The sequence below is a fragment of the Carassius carassius genome, chromosome 48 (assembly GCF_963082965.1).
Source record: "Carassius carassius chromosome 48, fCarCar2.1, whole genome shotgun sequence".
Classification (NCBI taxonomy): Eukaryota; Metazoa; Chordata; class Actinopteri; order Cypriniformes; family Cyprinidae; genus Carassius; species Carassius carassius.
In genome coordinates this window covers 11,953,467-11,974,931 of record NC_081802.1, presented here as the reverse complement: position 1 = coordinate 11,974,931, position 21,465 = coordinate 11,953,467, and the positions used below count along the sequence as shown (strand labels likewise).

Genomic DNA, 21,465 nt, shown 5'->3' with positions numbered 1-21,465 from the left:
TATTGTTTCCTCTTAGTTGTGCTTAATTGTAAAACTCAAGGTGACTTTTAAATTATAATAATAATTATTATTATTATAGATATTTCCTATTCTTTTTCTGTTTGTAACAATCCAATTTTATTTTAGAAAAATTATGGTTTCTTATATTCACATTTTATGAGAAATGTATATGCTCGTATGTATGATATTATATTTTTTTTATATTGTAGAAGTAGGCTATGGAAGTGTAGAACTGCAAGATGTTTTTTTATAATAATAATTATTATTATTATTTTCCTATTTGTCTTCTGCTTTTCATAACAGACCAAAATAATCCTTATTTTATTTTTCTCTTAAATTAATTTTATTTTAAACCTCACCATTTTTTTTTTTTTTTTAGAAGGTGGAGAATTATTACTAACCACAGATAAAACATTTAGAAAATACAGATTCTCCAGTGCACAATGTTCATGGCTTGAAAAACAAATGAGCAGTGCACATTCTTACCCATGAATCCTTGCAGATGGCATTTTCTGTTTTGCATTAAATTAACCTTAAGAGCTTTTTAAGAGAGTCATTAGACTAGAGTGGATGGAAGGCCATGATTGCAAGAGGTTGAAAAGTACTGCATAGCATTTTGTCTGCTGCTCCTTATTTAATATCCAATGTTATCATCCCTTTCTAATTATTATTCAGACAGCATGTTTGATGGCCCCTCTCTGTTCAAGTCTTCACCAATCCCCAGACGCCTCTTTGTATTGAGGACTCAGAGAGATGCGCCTCATTGGTGCACATGTGAATCAGAGCATGCTAACACTCAAAGAACAGACAGACACACTGGAGGATGCTTGAGTAACACACCGTGATCATGCCAGCTTGCCACCTATCACAATGACATCCAAGTATGGATATGGATCTTACGGTTTTGGGTTCGATGTGGCTCCGATTAGTTACATGTGTCTTGTTTCTTCTTCTGCAGTGGACAGAAAGTAAGTAGTCCAACCTGTTGCTTTATGCAGTAATGACATAATTGTTATTCAACTTGTGGGTTAGTGTTCTAGTGTCATAGATCAGAGATTTACACATGTAAGACATATTATTATTATTATTATTTATTTGTATTAAAAAAATTTTTTAGTAGAATTTAAAGTATTAATTCATATTGACCTGCAACTAAATTTTTAGTGCATAGTGTTTATTCAGGTGATTTTTAAAAGTGTAAAGTCAAACACTTTACTTGATGGTTTGTGTGTGTGTGTGTGTGTGTGTGTGTGTGTGTGTATTTACTAAATGCAAATGTTCTTTTATGGATGGAAAAGCCTTGATATTATTCCCTTTTGCTTTGAAACAGCTCTGCATGAGTGTGTCCAGGGGTATCGTGACCGCAGTGGCACTTAAGAACATAAAAGGCTTTGCATCAGAGACACTTTTTAGAAACAGAGCTGCGCTTTTCATTTTCTGGACTCTATGCACATTTAAAAGGATTGGGGTTTGCTTTCATCACAAGCGAAAATGGCATTTAAATGTGCACAGTTTTACCATAGTGTAACATTTGCGTTTGATGCTTTGCATTATCTTAGTAGAATTATAGAGTGAGTGCTGTTTATATGAACATATGGTTTGACATCCTTGTGTTTTTGGGATGTGTGTGGGCTCATGCTGAGCACTAGTCTAGACTTCCTATAAGCTGATCTTACTGAAATCCCCCAAAACAGACAAGTCAGGTCCCAACTGGTGAACATGTTAAAATATCAACATCTGATTTGAAATTAAAAGAAATGCAGTGAGATTAACACACTCAAAAGTTATAGACTGCATAGCTTTTAATATCCTAAAAACTTGAATTTCATGCCTTAAACATCAGCTAATTTCTATAAGCATTCCCTCTCAAAGGCCCCTGAATTTGAATGAGAGGCAATCCTGATAACAACATTGCCAAATTGCGCTCATGATTGCTTGCACTATTAGCCTTTGTCTCAATGCACAGGCTGAAATAAAAAAAGACACTGCAGACTGCAGGGTTTGAATGGGGTTTTGTAGACACCCCCTTAATGACTGACTTATGTCTATTGGTGGTTTTCATAGCAACAACTGCAAAAGAAAGCTGGAAGTGTGGAATTCGTTGCTATGGGGACATAATTTGATGCTTTGCTGCGACTCCAAAGTTTGCAAACGTCCTTGTGCTGCGAGTGTCTTGAATAGGGCTGTCACAGAGGTTAAGCCGTTTTTTTTGGATAGATAAGAGCGCATTGTTCCGTCTGGCATTTCCGAGAATGACCAGCTGAATACAGGAAGGAGGCTTTTATTTACATGTGCTTTATCTAAAGCTATCCAGACCTGCGGTGTGTAGGTCTGACCAGTCAGGTTGATATATGCATAAACTGAAACTGAAGAGTGGCAGTTTTTAAAGTTAAATACTTTCTCATATCTTTAAAAGGTAAGACGTTAGCCAGAATTTTTGCACGCAACCGGTTTAGGTTTATCTTGTGCAACAGAGGTTGAGTTTTGCAATTATCTTAAAGAAACAGATCTTTTCTTTCGTATTGTGACACATCTGAGAGCCTTCTGATCCTGCATAGACAGCAGTGCATCTGACACATTGGACATTGTTAAAATAGTCCATATGACATCAGTGGTTCACTAGCAAACTTTTAGAGGAGAATTTAAGGGGAAGTGTGCTATTTCTGTGCTTACAGACATTAAACTTTCCAGTGAGCGTGTGTCAAGCACCTGTGTTTTGGTATGAGCTCAAATAGCATATAGGTTGAAAGGCTATGGATTCTTGCCAAGAGTTTGTATCAAAACTAGAGTAAAGCAGTACATTAGAAAAGCAAAGTTCAATTGCCTTTTTATTTTGTCACTATATTTTCCAGCTCTAATCTGCTCAATGCAACTGTAAGCAGAAGATATGAGGATATTATAAACGTCAACATCATCATTTTTCATTTTTCATCATCAGATTTCAGATTTTCAAATAGTTGTATCTCGACCAAATATTGTCCGATCCTAACAAACAATACGTGAATGGAAAGCTTATCAGCTTTCAGATAATGCATGCATCTCTATTTGACATTAAGACTGCTTTTGTGGTCCAGGGTCACTTTTATTTCATTGTCATAATCATAAACACACTGGTTTTTGAGCATAAAAAGCTTTACTATTTACTGCACTTGTTATCCTTCTAGGTATTTACCTATAGTACCTAATGAGCCTTGCACATTCACAGAAAATAGTCTGCTTCTGCATTGCACAAGGCAGTTTTCTGAAGCCTCTGTTACTGTTTCTGTATTTTGTCCCATGTGCACTCGGGAAGACTTTCAACACGAATGAGTGTTTTTTATTATTTTTTTGCAAATCTCTGTAGGTTTAACACTTCTCCAGACCTCAACGCTCTGCCTGGACGAGCCCTGCCAAAACAGGGCAGAGTGCAGGGAAGCCCCATCTGACGTCCTGTGCCAGTGTCAGTGGCCTGCACCAGTCCTGCCCAGCACGCGTTGTGATTCTTCCAGTGCGCTCTGCCAACTGTCCATCTGCCAGGGCAATGCAACGTGTCAGCCCACCGGTGCCCACCCGGGGGAACTAGTTTGTCAGTGTGAGCCCGGCTTGTTGGGGCAGGAATGTCATTCTAGTGCCCAGCTCTGTGCTCAGGGGCTGTGTGGGGACAGTGCCCAATGTCTAGCGGTGCAAGACAGGAACCCAGGGTATGCATGCATCTGTCAAGAGGGTTACACCGGGAGTTTTTGCGAGAAAAAGGTGGACCATTGCTCCCCCAACCCCTGCCGCAACCGTGCCATCTGCCGCAGCAGAAGGGAAGGCCCCAGCTGCTTCTGCGTGCCGGGATTCCAGGGTAAACACTGCGAGATCGAGGTGAATGAGTGCGTGTCATGGCCCTGCAGAAATGGAGCCACCTGTCAAGACAAGATAGGGCACTACATCTGTCTCTGCAGGCCAGGATACACGGGTAAGTGAAGCGAGCGAGGGTCAGACTCACCTGTTAGACTGACATGTGGAATGTCTAGAGTAGGGCCAAATGCAAGCACTGCCATCTAGTGGCTGAATGATGCTGTTGCAGCCTGAAATGCAATCCTGGAGAAAATCCTAACATTCTCTTATGGAAGACTACACATGCAAACATGCAAAGATCTATTTTAATATAGAAGAAGTTTGAGAAGTTATTATGTTTAAACTTATTTTACTGTAATATGTTTTAACCCTAAATGTGTATGTGTGTGTGTGTGTGTGTGTGTGTGTATATGTATATATTTGAAATAATTTTTAGAACCAAACTGTTCAGGCAAACACAATACTATGGAAGTCAATGCCAAAAGTTTTCAGTCCCTTAATAAACTCCCTTATTACTATAGCAAGTACATGTCAAGTGCTACCATAAATAATTATTAAATTGATGATATTAGAGTTTTAGTTTGAAGAACAGAATTCACAAAAAAAAAAAAAAAAAGGTTTTTGAAGTAGGTGTTTGCAAGAGAAATCGAGCATTAATTAAACTTTTAACAACTTCCTTCTGTGACAACAAGCCCCAATCTCTTAAAACTTACACAATGTGAGAATTCATGATTCAAAAGCTGCTTAAAAAAATTTTTTTGATCGAGTGAAGGAAAAGCTGTGGGCAGCATCTTAATAACCATAAAGACAGACTGGGAGCTTCCAGTTCGAGTCTGTTTGATCCAGGATGAGGCCTGTCCAGATGGCATGTGTAATAAACCATGCAAAGATCTGGACAAAAAGCGGATTGGCATCTCTGCACTCAACACCCGTGTCTCTGATGTTCCAGGTAGCAGCTGTGAGGTTCAGATTGATGAGTGTCAATCACAGCCCTGTCTCCACGGCGGCAGTTGCCATGACCACATCAATGGCTTCTCCTGCACCTGCCTGGCGGGCTTCCAGGGGGAGCTCTGTGAAACCAACATCGATGAATGCAGCGACCAGCCATGCCAAAATGGGGCTCTGTGTGTGGATGAAATAAACAGGTACGAGGTACAATATATTTCCATGTTAGGACAGAACTGACACTTTTCAATTAATCTATCCTAAAACCTATTCTAAAATTGTTTCATCAAATTCAACTCTATTTACATTGTAAATGAAATAATAAAATTTGTCTCTGCCTTACCACACAGAAAGTAGGTGTAAATCACATGCACTTTATTGCTGAGTCTAAACATATACTGAATAATTCTGTGAATTTCTGTGAAATCATTTTGCAGCTACCGCTGTGACTGCTCACAAACTAACTTTACTGGTGTTCACTGTGAGATCCCGCCTCCTCCCTGCTGGTCTCAACCCTGCCTCAACGGGGCCCTCTGTGAGGATGGAAATGGCAACTACACCTGCAACTGCTGGCCAGGTGACTTATATAGAGCTCACTTGTGTAAACGGGAATGTAATCGAATTAATAGATTGAATTTAGAATGAAATATGGTGAATCTGGTGTACATATTTATTTATAAAAAAGGGGCTATGCACATGATCGGTATATGTATTAATATTGAAATCGTAATGGGTTTAAATAATCTTGGCAAAGTAGGACACTAAACTTCATTAGGCTGTCTCTGATATCTGTGTGGCAGGTTTCGAGGGTCGTAACTGTGAGACAGATGTCAGTGAGTGTGATAGCAGTCCCTGTGTGAATGAAGGCACTTGCATTGAGTTCTCTTGGAAACCGCTTTATGGCACAGAGTCCCTGCTTCCTACTCAATACAACCCCAGGCATGCTTCCGGCTTCATCTGCAAGTGTCCACCACGATTTTCAGGTATCTGTAGACTCACAAACTCATTTATACTTTTGTTTCACACTTATATTTATTGAATATCGAACTGTTTACATTTAGGATCAAGACAGTCTTTCTACACCCTGTGCCAGGAAATTGGTGTCAAATATAAGATTATTTAATCCTATGTCCCTAAATCAGACGGTTTTGAAAGAAATAGTTTAAATAAGGATAAGGTTATAAATCCAGTACTGTCTCAAGTAGATCAACAACAGGTCACTGTAGGCCCTAAAGTCTTTAAAAATCAATAACTCATGGACAGCTGAGTCAGAGAATCAATAAATCCTAACTGTTTTAATGCCTGGTTAAATTCTGGGCAAAATGTTGCCTACAATGAGCATATGATAAGCAACATCAGGTTGTTGCAACTATACATCAGAACTGTCTTGGCTTTCTATCCAGTTTGCATAATGGAAACCAAATCATGCATTATACAACACATCTTCCAGCATAAATTCACTCTACTGATCCTAAAATTACAACATTTTTACATTTTTTGATTATACAGAAGTGTCTGTCTTTCTGAACATCAGGTTACCAGCTCAGGACATGACTCAGAAGCGGAGGCTATAATTGGGCTTCGCATTGTAAGATGCTTAGGTTGCATTAAGCTAATCCCCCGGGAGCTGGCTTTGATGGGGGCCTAGTGTTGCAGTCCACAGTTTTTCTTGAAGGAACGAATGTACACAGGTGGCTGTCTGTTAGGATGGCCTTTGCTATAGATGGATCCATCAAAAAGCAGTGTGACTGAACTGATGTGTGGCAGCTGAATGGTAGACTTCTAATGCCATGGAAGCTTTAGTTTGGATTTGGAGTGTACTGTTGCTCATGTCAGGTACATTTTCAATTTTTTTAATGGCATTTTGGTTGTATTGATCATTCTCAATGTGAATTCGGTGGTGAAATAAGTTGTGCTGGAGGAAAATTAAAAACCAAGGCTAGTGGAGTTTTTCTGTTTAAACATACAATGAACTTGCAGTGACTTTAGGTCATCAGTGTAGCTACGTTTTTTCTTTTTTCTTTTCTGTTCACAGTTTCCATGATGCATTATTCACAGCTCCTTAATGTTTTATCCAGGCGTTTTAAACTTATTCAGTAACTAAATTCTCATTCAGTAAAAATTGTAACAATAACAATAAGAAAACTCAGTTGGCAGTCATACAGGCATGATGTTGCATGAGTGTTATGCAACTAGCTTTGCATATTTGTTGACCTGAGGGATTATTGACTAAAACATACTCATGTTATCCCCCACGGACACAAAATTGGCACAATTTTAGCAAATAGTTTTAAGGATAAACTCTTATGAAAACAATAAGAACTTGTTTTATAATTGCAGTGAGAAAAGTTCATTCTTGGGTTTGTTAAATGTTTATTTGTAAGGAACTAAAAATCCACTCTGGGATTTCCCCTTTTAGGTGCCTTGTGCGAGCAAAATACTACTGCTTGTACAACCAACCCGTGTCACAACAGAGCCACATGTGAAGACTTCCTGAGCAGCTACAAGTGCATCTGCCTGTCTGAAAGCCAAGATGGAGTTCTCTACGGTGGACTCAATTGTAGTGAGCCCCTGGTGGGTTGCGAGGGCCACGAGTGCCAGAATGGGGCGGCCTGCATGCCCTTCCTGAGCCAAGGTGTACATGGCTACAGTTGCATCTGTCAGCCGGGCTACACCGGTTCTTACTGCCAGACACCCACCGTATTCTCCTTCGAGACAGTTGGAGGATTCCTGCACCTGCAGACCCCGCTGCTGGGTGCGGAAACATACTTTAATATCACCCTAAGCTTTCGCACAGTACTGAAGAACACAGTGCTCTTTCAGAGGGGCAGCGAAGGGGTCACCCTAAGCCTGGAGCTGCAGGAGACACACCTGCTTCTTGATCTTAGGAGTGACCCTCAGCCAGACTCAACCAGCTGGACTCTGACACTGCCTAAGGATGTATCTGATGGCGAATGGCACACGGTAGAGGCCGTGCTTGGAGAGGGTACCCTGCTGCTACAACTACTGGAGCCATGCCAGGATGGAGATAACTGTGGTGCAACAGCCCAAGTGGAGACCGGTGCCCTTGAGCTGGAGTCAGCCCTGCAAAGCACCTTTGTTGGAGGCTCGAATGAAGGAGGGGGCTCTGGCTCATTCATTGGCTGCATGAGAGACTTGTTTGTGGACTCGCAGCTGATGGTACCGGAGGACTGGTTGAGCAGCTCAGTAGTAAATGTCCTGCAAGGCTGTAGCCATCATGACAGATGCCTTTCCGGTCCATGCGAGAACCGTGGAAAGTGTGTTAACCTTTGGCAAGGTTACCAGTGCTCATGTCTGCGACCGTATGTGGGACAAAACTGTGCTGAGGGTAAGAACACCGGGACTGACCTCCCATAAACCTTGTCTACACTGGAAATATCCACTGTGGTGTTGTGTTTTTTTTTAAAGCAAAACAGAAATACTCTGTATATGTGTAGATGTAGAGACGTTGATAGCTTAGCAATAAATGTAAAAGATCACAGGATAAACCTTGGGGGGGTGCTTTATGTTTTTTTGTAAGGCTCCGAGTTGCAATAGAAAAAGTATAATGGTTCTAGAAACTCTTTAAGAGTTGTATGTCTTCTCTATCTCATACAGAGTACATTACTGCGAGATTTGGCCAGGAAGACTCTGCAAGCTATGCTGTCTTCACCATCACCGAACAACTGGAATCAGACGCACTTTATCTATCCATGTTCTTGCGTACACGGAAGGAGTCTGGTATTTTGGTACTGCTTGCCAACAGCACCACTGAGTACTTGCAGATGTGGCTGGAAAAGGGAAAACTCATAGTACAAGTCAACAACTTGACGACTTTAATGGGTAGAACTGTGGTTAATGATGGTGAGATCCATTTTGTCGGCATCACCATTAAGGAGGGCACGATGACTCTGCAGGAGTCAGATCATGAATTCGGAGCAATGAATGTTCAACCTGTTTCCGTTCAGTTTGAGGATGTGGTCTATGTTGGTGGACTGCTTGATGGGCAAGAGACATCTGCCTTTGGTGGCTATTTTAAAGGGTGCTTACAAGACTTGCAGCTCAATGGGAGGAAGCTAGAATTTTTCCCACTTGATGCTTCTGTGTTTTCATACAGGCCTGACCGCATCGTTACCGTTACTGCAGGCTGCACCAGTGATGACTCTTGCTCTGTAAGTTACAATGTTTCGTGAGCCCCCAAGTGTCATGAGCTCTTAACTGCCACAGTTCAATGATTAGGTTTGACCAGATCTGGCAGCTATATAGACAAAACCCACTTATCTCACTTGACATTTATCCTCTTTGGCTTAGATAAATGTTAACATTCATGACTTTGGTCATGTTAATCAAGAAACTAATCCAAAACACTGGCAAGATTCAAACATTTTTTTTTAAATCTGATTTGATTCAATAATCCAATAAACAAATAATCATATAATGTAAGTCCCTGAGTATTTATGCTGCTATTCATCACTGTATAAATGATCATGTATAAAATGGTGTGGTGTTTGCAGGAACTCTATCATATGATAGTATTTATTCCCTGACATAGATTAAATGTAGTTAGCTGCCTTTTATTAGCAAATAGCCATGTAGCTAACTACAGTGTAGCTTGACAATTGTGGCTTAACAGTTGTTTTAACCAGTGGAGAAAAGCTTTCCAAGCTACAAGCTATTCCTAATTCCAAACACTTGATCTTACTATTTCCAAACCTTTTCTTATTTTTTTATAATAATGAATAAATGTATATTTTTTAAACTTTTAATTTAAAGTTTTGTATTGTGTCATTTTTATCTTTCCATTCCAGAAAAACCCTTGCCAGAATGGTGGCATGTGCTTCTCTCTATGGGACGACTTCACATGCAGATGCCCTCCTAGCACAGCAGGGCAGCACTGTGAGGAGGTGAGTTGGTGTGAGCTCACCCCCTGCCCACCACAAGCAACATGCCGGACCCTCAAACAGGGCTATGAATGTGAGTATTTTAGAAGTCTGACCTCAGAAGTATAAAACACAGTATTCAAAAATCATTAAATAATATTTGGATAAATAACCTTCCAGATTTACTTTCCCGAATAGAGTCAGGAAAGAGATTTGCTGAGAGCATCTAGCAGACTTTAACTAAGATTGTTTTGTGAATAAGTCTAATTCTCAAGTTTTACGTAAACTATTTCTGCCTTTGTTTTACATAGGCATTTCTAATGTCACTTTTCAAGACAACACCACTCTTGTATACCATGGGAATGGGCTGATCTCCCGCCACCTGACAAGCATTGTTTTCAGTATCCGAACACGTAAACGCAATGCGGCAGTGTTACATGCAGAGAGTGAGTCTGACTTTGTTACGGTATCCATTCAAGATGGCTTTCTGATGCTAGAACTTCTAAGTGGACCTTCTTCATCATCAACTTTGACACCAGTAACCCTGCGCAGCCCAAGGCCAGTGGCCGATGGAGAGTGGCATGCAGTAGAGCTGTTAATGGCCAGTCCCTGGGCTAACAGCTCCCAGTGGATCATGGTCCCTCTTAATGAAAAGGACGAGCCTACTATATCTGACTCCATGACCGGAAATCTAGACTTCCTTCGAGAAGGTGTCGATATCCTTCTAGGAGGACTTGGCCCAGAGTCTGGATGGAATCTGATTGGTTGTCTGAGTAATGTTGAAATCGGTGGTATTGTGCTTCCATATTATAGTCCTGCCGAGGTGAGATTCCCACGTACACAGGAGGAGAAGTTCAATAAGGTATCGGAGGAACCTGTCCAAACTGGCTGTGTTGGTGAGGTGGTGTGTGAACCCAACCCCTGCTTGCACGGGGGAATCTGTGACGATCACTTCAACCTTTTCCAATGCTTCTGTCTACCTGGCTGGGGCGGTGATCGCTGCGAACTGAATACAAACACCTGTGCCTCCAACCCCTGTCAACACGGATACTGCAGTGTGCAGGACCTTTCATACAGCTGCACATGTGAGAGTGGCTACACCGGCACCAACTGCGAGGTTAAAGTGGACTTATGTGCTGGTCACAAGTGTGCTAACGGCGGGACCTGCTTGCATGGCTTCAACAACTATTCCTGCCTCTGTCACGATAGGTTTACTGGGCAATATTGCAAGTGAGTCTGTTCTAATGTTTGTGATGCAGTTGGCTAGTTGACTTGTTCATTACTACTACTGGTGATACTTTGGTTTTTGAGCAAACCCCAAACTCAGGGGTCCTCAAATCTGGCCCGGAAGTTCATTAGCTTGCAGCTCAAATCAAACCACCTATAATTTGGAAGGTATTATTTAGCTTGCTCTGATGTTTTTAATTAAGCTTGGAGCTCAACTCTACAGGGTAGTGGCCCTCCAGTGCCAGATTTATGGAATCCTGTCCTAACCCTAAGTATTAAACATCAGAATCTGAATCAGAATCAGAATGAGCTTTATTGCCAGGTATGTTCACACATACGAGGAATTTGTTTTCGTGACAGAGCTCCGCAGTGCAACATAACAGCGACAGAACAAAAAACACAATAAGGAATAAAAAATACAAATAGGTGGGTAAGGATTGACAATATACAAATTGACAATGTATGGCAGGTATATTAAATTGAGCATTTATGTATGTACATGTATATTATGTGGAAAAGTTTTAACTGTACGCTAAGTATGTGTGTTGGATAAATAAGTGTATGTGTATATAAAAATAAATATAAATTAAATATAAATATAAATTATAGCCAATTAACATTGGCTTGTAACTGGTTCCTTGTTCCCCTGTTGTGATACAAACATGAGTGATCCCTCAAATCATGTGGTTGAAGAAATGTTGGTTGCTTGTCAAAGCACCTGGACTAGATGGGTGAGCAATTAAACAGGTGAAAAAATGTCATAGGCTTACCCTAAAAGAGGAACCCGAGGCATATCTAGGGACCAAAAATTAGGGTGAGCTCTTCTGACTTTGCCTAGGACGCTACCACAGAAACCACCCTAGCATTGGGTTTTGTGAGGAAAACACTGCCTCTTTCAATTAAAGAGTTTATTTTAACTTTAGCAGATTTTGTGGAGGCTATGTGCACACAAAAGCCTGATTTAAGGCTTCTTAACCAAGGCAATTCACAAATACGTCTGTAAGGAATAGGGTTTGTTCCTTCTGCAAAACACTGAACCAAGTCAAGAAGAGACTTGCCTTAGATATGAAATCAACCTGGTGTTAAAAAGCCATAGCTCAAGATGCTACTCCACTTTTCAAAGGAAAGAGAATGCAAAACAGAAACTCAGACTTTGTACATGGAAACAGGCCACAAACCTCACACAGTGATTCCCATAAAAAAAAATAAAAAAAAAGAAAGCAACCTGAATGATTCAAGATCCCTAAGAGACTGATTTGTTATGAAGGTAATGCAAATCATATAATTGCTTTTATGGTGTTGTTTATGCTAGCTTGACTGCAGAGACGTGTCTGCTGCCATGCGTGTCATTTGAAAGCAGTAATGGTAATAATAGTCTCTGTCGAGAGTGGCCATCCTCCAGTGGATGTGGTAGGCCTTCAGGGTGGCATCTAAGGCAAGTCTGCAGCCATTTATCTCATAAACATGTTTTGTTGCCAGACTGCTTCATAGCACTCCTTTGAAACTGCCTTGCAGGCAGCCGGGAGACATAATACATCTATCTTTTTCCCCACTGCAGAGTTAGAGAGTACTTTGGTGTAAAGTTTTGCTACTTCAAAAAATAAATGACGCTTGCTGTTTGTCTCTTTCCTGTTCCCTTTGTCTCACAACAGCACTCCGACTGAAGAGACTCCGTGGTACGTAGTTGTCAGGAGCGTGTAAGTGCCTATTTACTATTGATTTGTTTTTAGATTTATCTTCTTTTTTATATTTTCTCATTATTTTCTTCCTTCATTTCTTCTTCCCTTCCTTCCTTGTCCTTCCTTTTTTACTATCCCCATTTTCTTGCTTTCCTCACTTCCTTCAATTTTATTCCCCATTTTCCTTTTTCCTTAGTCTCTCTACTTCTTTCTTGCCTTCATTCTTCCTTCCCTTCTTACTACTTTCCTTCTCGCTATCCCTTGTTTTATAACCTTTCTCTCCATCTTTTATTTCTTTCTTTTTCTTTTTTCTTCTCTTCCTTGGTATCCTTTACTTTCCTTCCATTTTTTTATTTTTTTACTTTTTCTTCATTCCTGCTTCCTTCCTTCCTTTCTTTTTTCCCTTTACTTTCTTTTCATATCTTTTCCCTTTTTCTTTCTTTCTTTCCATATTTTTCTTTTTTTCTTTTATTCATTCCTATTTTTTCCTTCTCTTAATTTCTTTCTTTCTTTCTCTCTTTCTTTCTCACTTGGAATCCTTTACTTTCTCTCCATATCTTTCTTTCTTTACTTTTTCTTCCTTCCTGCTTGCTTCCTTTCTTTCTTTTTCCTTTACTTTCTCTCCATATCCTTCTTTCCTTACTTTTTCTTCCTTCCTTTCTTTTTTCTTTTTCCTTTACCTTCTCTTCATATCTTTTCCCTTTTTCTTCTTTCCTTCTTTCTTCCATATTTTTCTTTTCTTTTTTCTTTTATTCCTTCCTATCATTTTCTTTCTGTCAATTTTTTTATTTCTCTCAGATTTCTTTCTTTCTGTCCTTTACTTTCTCACCATATCTTTCGTTCCGTTTTCTTTCTTCCTTCATTCCTTCCTTTTCTCTCTCTTTCTTTCTTTCTTTCTTCTTTTTCTTTCTCTCTTGCTGTCCTTCACTTTCTCTCCATGTCTATTTCTTTTTCTTCCTTCCTGCTTCCTTCCTTTCTTTTTTCTTTTTCCTTTACTTTCTCTTCATATCTCTTTCCTCTTTCTTTCTTTCTTTCTTTCTTTCTTTCTTTCTTCTCCTGCAATAATCAATTTCACATTGTCTGTGTAAAGTAAAAGAAAACCAAAATAAGTAACATTTCCTTTCTTAAAACTCTATTGAAAACTGTATTTGTCATTTCATATCTTGGTCTATACAGAATAACAATAGAGGTGTCTTTATATTAGCTGTATGTTAATCCCCATATATGGCGCCGGTTTATTGTATTCTTTTTGTCTTGTGGTCAGTGGTCCATTCACATGTTAATGTCATTATTCTAATAGTGAGCTAATCCTCTTTTGTGCGGGACAGAGCAGTGGGGGGGGGGGGGGGGGTCGTGATATAGTAAGTAGAGCCCCTTACATGGCTCTCAAGAGGAGAGGATGGATTCTTCATCATCTGTTATGTTTCTTTCTCCCCATCCCCAGACCGCCCAAGCTCCCGGTGTCCATCTGCGGGGATGAACAGCAGAACTACACTTGTTTCAATGGGGGGAACTGTTCTGACACCAACATGATGTGTGACTGCCTCCCCGGGTTTTCGGGTCACTGGTGATTATTCCTCATCTTTCTTTGTTCACATGATCTCATATGTACATGTTAATGAATTTCAGGGTAGTAATTATGCGATGCTATTAACCAGTTTTAAAATGCATGGAATATTCATATTCAGAACCAAATATTAATAACACCACTTACCGAAATATTTAAGTTTGTTAAATATAAGTTTATGTTAAGTTGAAGTAATATTAAGGTTTGTTTCCAATATACATTTGTCACGTAGGTGCGAACTAGATCTTGATGAATGTAGATCCAACCCTTGCTTGAATGGCGGCTACTGCCAGAACATGGTCAACAAGTTCCAGTGTGTCTGTGAAATGACCTTCGCCGGCGAGACCTGTGAAATCGATGTAAGCGACATTTACTTTTACATGGCGGCTTTGTTTTGGCAAAACCTCTTCCAGTTTCTCTCCTACCTCATTCTTCGCTTAGACGACGAACCTGAGGTGGACTGGGGTGACAATGAGTAAACCGGTCTTTGGTGAAGGCTAAGAAAAGGGCTGGTGTAATTGTTTTCTACACAGGTTTAATAAGCTGGAATGGTACAAAGACTCAAAATGTTGCTTCACAGCTGGTGTATAAGATTGAAATGAATATATATTTAAATGTAATTCAAGTATGTATCAAGTAAGTAAATGTATTTGCAAACGTGTATTTGTTAACCTCTGTATTATTTGCTAGTTTGGGAAAAACTATGTGCAAGGGCTCCATTATTTACTGGATCAGGCCAGACGACATCTCAGTGAAATCTCTTAGTGCCTTAAGATGACACGGTTTCATAAACAAGACTGTCTCTAAAGCAAAAAGTTATATTTTGCTGTACTTTATTCAGTCCTAGTGAGAATCGTAAAAATATGTCTAAAAATACCCTATATATATATATATAAAAATAACTACACATTTTGGGCATTTTTTAATTTTGCCTGCGAAAAATAACCGGACAATGGTAAATGTAAAAGCACCTTAATTGCAGTTCTTGTTACTTTTTTAAAATACTTTTTGTCTCACCATTTTTGCGCTACAAATAACTGATTGATTTTAAATCCCATTGCATAATTAATCATTCCAATTTGATAACTATTGAAAGAATCCTAGGAAATAAAATGTTCCGTCAACACCTAAAACCAAAGTTGATTTATAATACATAACACATTTAGTTTCATTTTAAAAAGCATGCATTTCTTAAAGCTAGACAACCTAAAATGGCTTTTAGCATAGAACACACATTTCTGTTTAGGGAATAACAACATAACATTTAAAGTTTCATTTGGTATTTAAATACATCATTTTCCTTCAATTTTCAGAACTGGTTTATATTCAGCAATATCGCACTGTTGATAAACTCATGGCTCTTTTGTATCTTAAAATCAATATATTTTAAACCAATAGTATGTCGCACTCAACATTTCAGTAGTCTCCAGTGTTATGTGTTCATCTGTCTGTTGATGTCTGTTAGCGTTCTGACCAGATTGTGTACAGTGTCTCTCACATCCTGTCTTTAGATGACTGTCTTCAATAAAGCATTTCTCTCCATCCCGTCCATCATCATTCTGTTGTCTGTCCTTTGTCGGTTGTGTTTAGCTGTCACTCTGCTGTCATCACACATCCAGGGACTGTGCCAGTGGCACATCATGCAGGTTTTGAAGAATGTTTCCGCAGATTTTGATAGACAGAGCCACTGAACTAGATGCAGCAGACACATCAAAGATTCAGCGGCACTGTGTTGACTTTTGTGTAATCTTGACACCATAGGACACTGAGACCACACAAAAGTGTGTACTGTGCAAGTCTGAAACAGATTTTTTCCAAATGCAACTTACAGTACATCAGTTGCCCTGACAGCTTTACTCAGAGCTATAAAGGGTACATTGGATACACATATTGCAGGAGAATCATATTGATTTAGTTTACAGTTCACACCTACATGGAATTAGACACTAGTATTACTAGTGGAGTTCTTTAACTACATATTTTGGCTGCATCCACCCTTCTAGATTTTTATAGTCTCTTCTATTAATGTAATGGTGGTCCTGAAAAGTAAAACAGCTTATTAAGAAGTTGAACTATAAATACTTGCACTTGATGTTTACTCTGCTTGGATTAAATCAGACCCTAAAAAAAGGCATGCATTTCAGGTCAGATTTTAAAAGATTTTTCTAGGCAAATATTGAAATGGTTGAGTTGAATATATGGTTTGACAAAGTTTAAGGTTACTGTGACTGAACTGAAGATGTCCTTCTATTCATCTTGAGAGCAGTGTGCAGGTTAAAGATAGCCATGTTGCACTCTTTAAATCCGTTCTAACAGGATCTCTGCTGGTGAGAGGATCTTATCTCACGCTAAGACACGTTACAGTGTCGCTCTCAGAGCTTTGCTGTTTTCTGAAGGACTCGTTAAATCAAAATCAAACTTTTGTGGCTTTTCGTTTAAATCTGAAGATATCTGTTTGCTAGTGTACTCATATAAAAGTACTTTTAACAGACAAACACGTTTAAAACGTAGTCCCTCTCTTTCAGGAAAAAGGACTAATAACATTATGGACTACAAAAACAATTTGTCCAGTCACATGCTCACTAGAATATGACTTGGTTATGTCCTTCCCAAACTTTTCATAATAAAACAAAGTAAGCATATTGCTGCAAAATAAACTGGCAGCCTACTTACATAAATGGGTGAATCGTTTTACTGAACCGGTGCAAGCATTCAAAGAAACCGATTCACTAAAATGAATCAGACTTAGCGATTCTCTTCACGAAGAGGTCGGTGTGCGAAATATGAAAATTGCGTAAAATAGCACTAATGCTTCTTAGGAAAAAACAACAACAACATTTCAGTCTTTCTAGTTAAAGTTTCACGTTTAATTCAATGTCCCTGTAGTGTTGTCAGGTATTAGCCACAAACTGATTCGCAAGATAACTATCTAGGTTAACTATAAATGATTGAAAATATTTCAGTTCTATTACTAATGCAATACATTTAAAAAAACAAAACAAAAAAAAAACATGTTAAAATAGATCATTTATGCAGAGTCAATGCAACGGGGAAGCAAGCCCAGCTCTTGAGGCCTAGTGTTTTTGACTGCTAAAGCATAAATGTGTCTCTGTGTGAGGAATCTGAAGGTCTGTGGTTCTGCTCCATGTCTGCAGAGAAAGTTTGTGTCTTCAGAGTGACAGAATAGTGCTTGGCCAGCAGAAAGACACAGCGACGCTCTGTGTGAAATGCAACTCAGCAGTGCATCGCTGCAGGTCTGAGAAACGAGGGGGGAATATATTGGGAGAAGCTTATCACAGTGACAGGGTCGTTTGTCTGCTGGAAAGTATGGCTGTCTCTTTCTTTCCCGCTTTCTCTCACACACATAAAACCTCGCCTTCAGAGCAGGAGATGAGCTCGACTCAGAGTTTCTGTGGCCATGAGCTTCTCGCCTGTCGCTGTTGCTTCAACAGATGGAGCCCAGTGTTGGGAAGGCCTGGGCTGGATGATCTAATTTTGGTCCTGAAGATCAGTCCTTCTACTCTGCAGTAGAAAATGTGTGAGAAGCAGTACTGATTCTTAAATCTAGGCACTATATACAATTTATAGCATAATTATGATATAATAAAGTATAAGTACTTTTATATATATTTTTTTTAAATATATCACTATTATTGCTATAATTTATTTGATTCTTTCAGAAGGTTTCATCGTTAAGTCAGTAGGTGGTGACAAGTGACTGTATATTAGTTTTGAGTTGGAATTGTTTGGTTAAACGATCTGTTAAAAAATGCTGATAGATTCAGAAACAAAACAATATGAGTGAGTCATTAAGTCCCATAATGTAACTGAATTCCAAAATTCTGATGCATTCAAAAACTTGTGACAGGCTTCCTACACATTTTCTGTATCATAATTCCATACTTTTCCAGTCTTAAATTCCAAACCTCTCAGTAGAAAATGAGTCATAGGCTACAGCGTTAATTTTAGCTTCATATACAGTCATATATATATATCAGGGGTTTGTCTATTGATTTCTCAAAGAAACAACATAAAGAGACCCTAAAATAAATAATAATAATAAATACAGACTTTTGCATGTACACAATTAACTTTTTTGTGCCCTCAAGAAACTATGCTCATATGCTCATGGGAATTTATTTGGCATGCTTACGCATTACAATTTCTTTTTATATTCCTTTGCACATCACTGCCATCTTACTATGAATAAAACGAGAGCATGGATGCACATGAATTAATAGAGATCCATTTGCTCAAAATGTTGCCTTCCTTATGGTTTTACCAATAATATCAAGGCTTAATGTCCAATTTAACACATCCTCTGGCAGTGGAGAAACCTTGACATGAAAAGGGCTGACAGGTGTGTGCATTGTCTTATTTGCCAAGTTCAAGGGTCTATAAAAATGACTGGTACTGTAAAAAAAAAAGATTATGCACATAAAAGATTGTCTTTTTTTTCTATGTGACAAAACAAAAATTGAGTCATTCATTCAACCCATTTGTTTAAAACGCTGTTTTCTGGAACAAAACAAATTGCTCAAAATTAATTCACTGAATCATTGGTCAACTGATTTATTTAAAAACACGGATTCATCCAGGAACGAAACATATGAATAGGTCTCTCAACAGATTGGTGCAAAACATTTGACATATTTAGGAACATATAAGTGAGTTATTTAATCAACTGATTTGTTAAAAAAAAAAAAAAAAAAAGGAGCATGACTGTCTAAATAACATATGTTGTGTTTAAAATGTACTCTATTGTATTAAACATTTTTATTAAGCTTAATGGTGGAACATCTATGTTAGTAAAAAGTTAATTTAAGCATCAAGTTTGACTATGGTAAAAATGTCGAGAGAGGTAGCAGATTGGGACGCTGGGAGCAGATGACTGTGCCAATAAATATAAAGAGTAGCTCACCTTATGAAATATTTTCAGTATGGCGGTGTACATAGACTGAGCCAAGAGAATCTCTATGTGTGTATGTGAAGCATATTAGTGTTGACTAACATCTTAATATAGATTATACATCTTTATTATGCTGTCAAGCGTCAAATCAAAACTACTCTATTATATTTAAAATATCACTTTTACTGACTTCTCATCGCTAACTCTGCCCCGTCTTCTTTTCCTCCAGCTGAATGCAGAGAACATGTCGTCTGACATGTTGCTGTCCATCAGCCTGGTGTCTGTGGTTCTGTTGCTGGTTCTTTTTGGCGTGGCCACAGCTTTGGTCATCACGCAGAACCGACGGGCCACCCGGGGCACTTACAGCCCCAGTCGACTGGAGAAGGAAGGTTCAAGAGTGGAGATGTGGAACATCGTGCAGCCTCCACCAATGGAGAGACTCATCTGAGCCAATCAACCAGTGCTCAGTCAGTCATGCTGTTCGTGGCTTGTTGGTTTTACAAGAAGGAAGAAGAGCGTTTTATTCATTGATCATGTGGCAGCTATCATCCGCTAGCTCAGGGCTGGGCAACTTGTCCTTAGTTTAGCTCCAATGTAAATCAAACACCTGAACAAGCGAATCAAGGTTCTTTAAGATCACTAGAAAGCTACAGACAGCTGTGTTTGATTAGGGTTTTGAGCTAAACTCTGCAGGACAGTGGCCCTTCAGGACCGAAGTTGCCCTGAGCTACATATTAGTCTTATAAATTTTCATTTTGGTTGGACAATCTTCCTCATAAAGGATGTTTAATTAAAATAATATGGGATGAACACCTCCGAAAAGCTTTGTTTTATTTATTGGGGTATTGTGAAGTGTTTTTAATCAAGATAATGCTGCTCAACAATCACGGTTAATTAGAACATATTTAATAGAGGTCGGGCCAATGTGATTTCAGCGGTTCAAACTAATTCGTTTTATGAATCAAACCTGGTCAGGACGTGTCAAGGTCTTATATTTATGAATATAAAAGTAACATTTGCAGAAAAAAAATTATGCGCACACTTCTGGGTCATTTCACGAGTCTTTCCGATTTCTTTATATTTTTACTGTGCACATGCGTAAAAGTTTCGCGTAAGTGTGCAAGAGTCTCAGGATTTCTTTTTTTTTTTATGTTGTCACTTTAGTTCTGTAATAAAAAGGCTCAAATTTTTCAAATACAGTTGATTTTGATCAACATCAACACTTTGATGCTGTTGTTCTGTAAAGAAAATTGTGTAAATGGTTTGTGTCAATTTTAAAAACAATAGTTTTACCCTTCAACTGATTATTGTTTATAATGCTTTACAATACTTTAAGCTGAAGTGAACATTCAGTGAATAAACACAGGTGAGTTGAATGGACATTTATTATTTATTACAGTTCACAGTGCATACATTGGTACCAGTAGTTCCTGTTATAACACATCAGACCGACCTAATTTGTGCTTGAAAACGATATAACTGCACAAAGAAGCACGCGGCAGAATTCATCCAGCATCATTCACTCAAAAGCACTTCAACTTACAAACTGAACTTATCACCTGGTGATTCCATATGTACGTACCAGCAAACATGTAGCATGATTGGTGTTTATCATTACAGTATATTGAATAAAATCAGCTATACAGACTTTTTGTGTAACAAGAGCATGTTGCGTTGTGTTGAACATTCAGAAGCAGAGTTTGAAGAGTCCAGTGATTCAGCTACAGCAGCTCGTTACTCAATTTACAAAAGAATTCAACAGCAAAACATGACGGAAAATTAAGAACGTCACAATTGTACGAAGTAAAACCATGTGAATGGTACCATGGTTCTAAAAGTTGACATCGTATTTTGTCGCTATAAAGAAGTGCGCTCATGCATCTGTAAAAGAATTCCCAGCGTCAAAAAAAAATATAGAACTTTACAACAAAAATGCACATCAATAACAACAGCTTTTGTAAACAGGAAAGAAGAATAAAAAAGACTTTGGGTAGCACTTTCCTCAATGTATGTGGTGACTAGTTTCAAGTAGTGTTTAAATTTAAACAGCTGTTGAACAGTAACTGGTTCAAATTTAATGTAACCCAGCAAAATTGTAAAAATAATGACTGTTTTCATACAGGTTTCCCAAAAGATTACACAGTTCAGCTTAAAAAAAAAAAACACTTGGTAGTTTCTATGCTGCAATATGAACTGTGACCAGATTTCAAATAATCCTAAACATTAAATAAAATGTTAAATCTCTACTTTAAAAACAAATACGTAAGTAAGATAGAAAAGGGGTTAAATATCTTTTCAAGGCAAAATTCTAACTATTCAGAATTTTCAGTCATTACCAAAGACAAATATCGAGACGTTATTCAAAACACAGAGCAGACTTGAAGTCATGGACGACAACGATAAACCAAACTGTACGTTTTCTAAATACAAAGTATA

The 21,465-nt window shown here is 38.6% G+C and overlaps 1 protein-coding gene across 2 annotated transcripts; it reads left to right on the top strand.

The window, feature by feature from the left end:
* The first annotated feature begins 464 nt into the window (after positions 1-464).
* Positions 465-19,597, top strand: crb1 (crumbs cell polarity complex component 1). 2 transcript variants are annotated; one of them, XM_059543645.1, is made up of 13 exons: positions 465-968; positions 3,344-3,940; positions 4,772-4,967; positions 5,205-5,344; positions 5,568-5,750; positions 7,187-8,116; positions 8,386-8,939; positions 9,576-9,741; positions 9,959-10,877; positions 12,527-12,571; positions 13,998-14,120; positions 14,353-14,479; positions 19,259-19,597. In XM_059543645.1, the coding sequence occupies exons 1-13, from the start codon at positions 884-886 to the stop codon at positions 19,475-19,477; spliced, it is 4,284 nt and encodes a 1,427-aa protein (XP_059399628.1). In that variant the 5' UTR covers positions 465-883; the 3' UTR covers positions 19,478-19,597. The 2 variants fall into 2 exon arrangements, with proteins under 2 accessions (XP_059399628.1, XP_059399629.1); XM_059543646.1 differs by lacking the exon at positions 19,259-19,597 and adding an exon at positions 14,562-15,677.
* The last annotated feature ends 1,868 nt before the right edge of the window (positions 19,598-21,465 follow it).